The following is a 3,062-nucleotide window of genomic DNA, read 5'->3' on the forward strand; positions in this document are numbered from 1 at the left end:
ACGTGTGCCTATGATCGCCGGTAGGTACAGGAGAAATCGTAGCGCCCCGCGCGCACCTGCGCGCGCGAGGAGACGTGCGCGCGCGGCGCGTCGCGCGAGGTCGCGCGAGGCCCGACTGTTCGCGCAATTAAGCGCCGGTCGGGGGCGGGCGAGATAAGATGGCGTCGGGGTTCGGCCACAGCGGACTTCCAAAAGCAGAGCAAACCTGTTGGGAGATTAAGGTCTCGTCCTGCAGGATATCTCGATCTCTATGGCACATTACGCTGATACAAGCGTGAATTCGCTGGAGGGTGATACATTCCAGCTGTATGACCTGCGCATCGAAGTCGTATGTCCTCCAGGGGAGCGCATCATGTGCGGAGCCAAGGAAGGGGACTACTTCACGCTCGAGGGCGAGATGCTCTATCTCCCGCCGGGCCAAGGCATCTCCATATATTCCCTAGGTGAGAGTCGACAGTATGGCCTACTCATACTTGCGTGGGGAGTCTGCATGCATGTAGCTAATCAAGTTTTCAGGCGCGGTGCTCCCGCTCCTGGCCGCAAAGCAGCGCATGACATCAAAGAACGACTGGATGTCGACCGACGCAGACGTAGCATGCCCCGACCCAAATTGCCCGAGCCGGCTGCGCATCGTGCGCACCGGCGTACGCACTTTCAAACACGGAGACACGACTGTCGTGCCCCTCCACCCCAAAGGACCAGCCAAGGAGTAGCCGGACGGATGCACTAACTTTAGGCAGAGTCAACAAACAGCTCGTATTTCAATTTCAAGCCTCCCTCTCCATATCATGCATCACAGGAGCCCTCGACAACCAATCCGGCCTTTTCCATCCAATCCTCCATCTTCCTCCCATCCAGCTTCCACTTGTTCACCGCGAATCGATGGTTGACTCCCTCCAGTCTCGGCACGCAAGTGATGCTCCCACATCCGCCTGTCTTCTCTATCGGGAACAGGTAGAACACCTCTCTCACGCGCGAGTGGAGGAGCGCCATGCTACACATCACGCACGGCTCGTGGGTGGTGAAGAGCGTGAGGGACGTTAGGAGGTAGTGCGCCCCGTTCCGGACCTCCGCTTGCGACTGCGCGGAGGGTGTTTGCGAGCGTTCCGGCGTCAGGGCGGCGTCAACTGGGTCGAGGGGGACCGCAGACGAGGAGACGTCGACGGCGGGTGCAGGCGAGGGGACGTCGGGGACAGGCACAGGCGAGATAGGGTCGATAGATGTCGAGGATGCTCGTAGCTCTCCCACGGCGCGAACGAGGTTGATGAAGCAGTGTCGGAGGGGATGTGCGGCGGATTGCCGCGTATCGTGTGCGTTGAGTGGTTCCAGCATCCGCGTGGCGACTCGCGTCTCTTCGTCCCAGGGTACAGGCACGTACGCAGCTATGGGGGTCTGGATGTAGTGTTAGTGGACAGCACATATTGCAGGATAATGGAATGTACCTCGTCTTGTTGGGCGGCGCTCCGCGCTACTTTTACCACTTCCTTCATCGCCTCGCATGCCCATCGGACCTTGCTTCTCGACCATGGCTCAGGCTCGAACTTCTTTCGCGGGGTATAGATCGTCGGCCAGAGGGATGACTTGAGTTTGAGCGACGTCATCGTCAGCGCTGACGTCTTTGCAACCGTGAGGATGTACGGAGGTGGGAGGTCGATGTCAGGGGGAAACGCAGGTGGGTCCGGGTGCTCGCGAGTGAGGATGAGCACCATGCTCATCTTGTCATCGAGCTTGCGGATGCGCTTTAAATGAGCCATAGCGGGTGTGTCAAGCCCGCTTTGCTTTAACCATCTGCAGAGCGCGTCAACAAGTACAGAACGCCTCTAGTGTTGGCCCGTGTAACGTACTTCAGCATCACGGCTGCGAGACGAGGGTCCGGTAGATCTACGGCCCAAGCTTCCTCTGAACGCGCGAGTCAGAAAATAAACGTATGGTAGAGATATTGTCTTACCATACCTTTCCTGATGGCGTCCATGTCTTCTTCTTCTTCGTCCTCCGGTGTGAGCTTCAAGCGCGTGAAGGGTAGTGCATCTTCGAGCACGATTTCTTCCGGGCTGCCATTTTCGAACCCATTGAAGAGCTCGTCTAGCGTGCCACCATCGTCTACGCCATCGAGGCTAGCAAGGCCGCCCCATCCATCGTCCATCTCTTCGTCTATCTCGGCACCAGCGTAGTCCGTTGCTGTCGCGTCGACTGGGTCAAACCACAGCTTATGCCCGTAGAATATACACAGCTCCTCGTCGGGCAAAACCGTTCGCGTAGTTATGTAGCGTATCGACTCCGTCTTCGAGTCACAAGTATACGACACGTTTGGCCGCTCCGAGTGGTTGAAGATTGAACCTTTCTTTTCTTTGAATCCTCGTTTATTGCCCTCGAGGGCCTAGCCCTATGGTAGGCAATACAGCGCAGGTAGCTACGGGAAGCGATCGGGGGATCGACAGGCATACGTAGGGGGGTGGGGGGGTGCGACGGCCGAGGCCGCTGCGAGCACAATAGTTGTTGAACTTCTGTGTCTACGGCTGTGCCGGACCGGGAGTGGCAGTGATAGTGGCTGTGCGTCTACCATACGCCAGCATGGACTTTCCTACTTACCATATACGTACATTCTTTTGTTCTGTACTTACTTGGCATCCTGCCATCCCTCCACATGATTCTGGTACGTTCTACGATGTTCCGGACTATTCTAGACAGCGTCCGGATTACTCGCATTACTCAGCCATGGACTATCTGACCTTATGTCGATTATGCTCCCTTACTCAGCGTTACTCATCGCTCAGTCAGCGTCCTCTGGACGTCACATGCTCTCTTCTTATACGCTTACTCATCGTCCTCCCCAGTAGTATATAAGGAGGACTCTGCAGGCCTCTGCTCTTCAGTCGTTCTCTCACAGACTGAAGAGTAAGTCCCACACTACCTATGCTTCCTTACATGTTTACTTACTAGTACTTGTAGCCTCTCTTTGTGCGGCTTACAGGTACAGTACTATGCAATCATAGTCGTTCTCTCACAGACTGAAGACCTCTCTTTGTGCGGCTTACAGCCTTCCAGGTTCAGAGTTCATCAGG

At 56.2% G+C, this 3,062-nt stretch overlaps 3 protein-coding genes across 3 annotated transcripts; 2 read left to right on the plus strand and 1 right to left on the minus strand.

Annotated features, from left to right (window-relative positions):
• Positions 1 to 250: 250 nt before the first annotated feature.
• TRAVEDRAFT_137694 (uncharacterized protein) lies at positions 251 to 713 on the plus strand (the record flags this gene model as incomplete). The annotated part of the gene is made up of 2 exons (XM_008047677.1): positions 251 to 443; positions 517 to 713. The coding sequence occupies 2 exons, from the start codon at positions 251 to 253 to the stop codon at positions 711 to 713; spliced, it is 390 nt and encodes a 129-aa protein (XP_008045868.1).
• Positions 714 to 786: 73 nt separating this feature from the next.
• On the minus strand, positions 787 to 2,338 carry TRAVEDRAFT_137698 (uncharacterized protein; the record flags this gene model as incomplete). The annotated part of the gene is made up of 4 exons (XM_008047678.1): positions 787 to 1,392; positions 1,443 to 1,788; positions 1,845 to 1,899; positions 1,954 to 2,338. Coding segments are annotated over 4 exons (1,392 nt in total), but the record flags the coding sequence as incomplete, so codon positions are not given.
• A 157-nt stretch (positions 2,339 to 2,495) lies between these two features.
• TRAVEDRAFT_32544 (uncharacterized protein) lies at positions 2,496 to 3,003 on the plus strand. Its single transcript, XM_008047679.1, has one exon. It carries the CDS (start codon positions 2,572 to 2,574, stop codon positions 2,842 to 2,844), a length of 273 nt encoding a protein of 90 aa, XP_008045870.1. The 5' UTR covers positions 2,496 to 2,571; the 3' UTR covers positions 2,845 to 3,003.
• The last annotated feature ends 59 nt before the right edge of the window (positions 3,004 to 3,062 follow it).

This window comes from Trametes versicolor (assembly GCF_000271585.1).
Source record: "Trametes versicolor FP-101664 SS1 unplaced genomic scaffold TRAVEscaffold_130, whole genome shotgun sequence".
In the NCBI taxonomy this organism is placed as follows: domain Eukaryota; kingdom Fungi; phylum Basidiomycota; class Agaricomycetes; order Polyporales; family Polyporaceae; genus Trametes; species Trametes versicolor.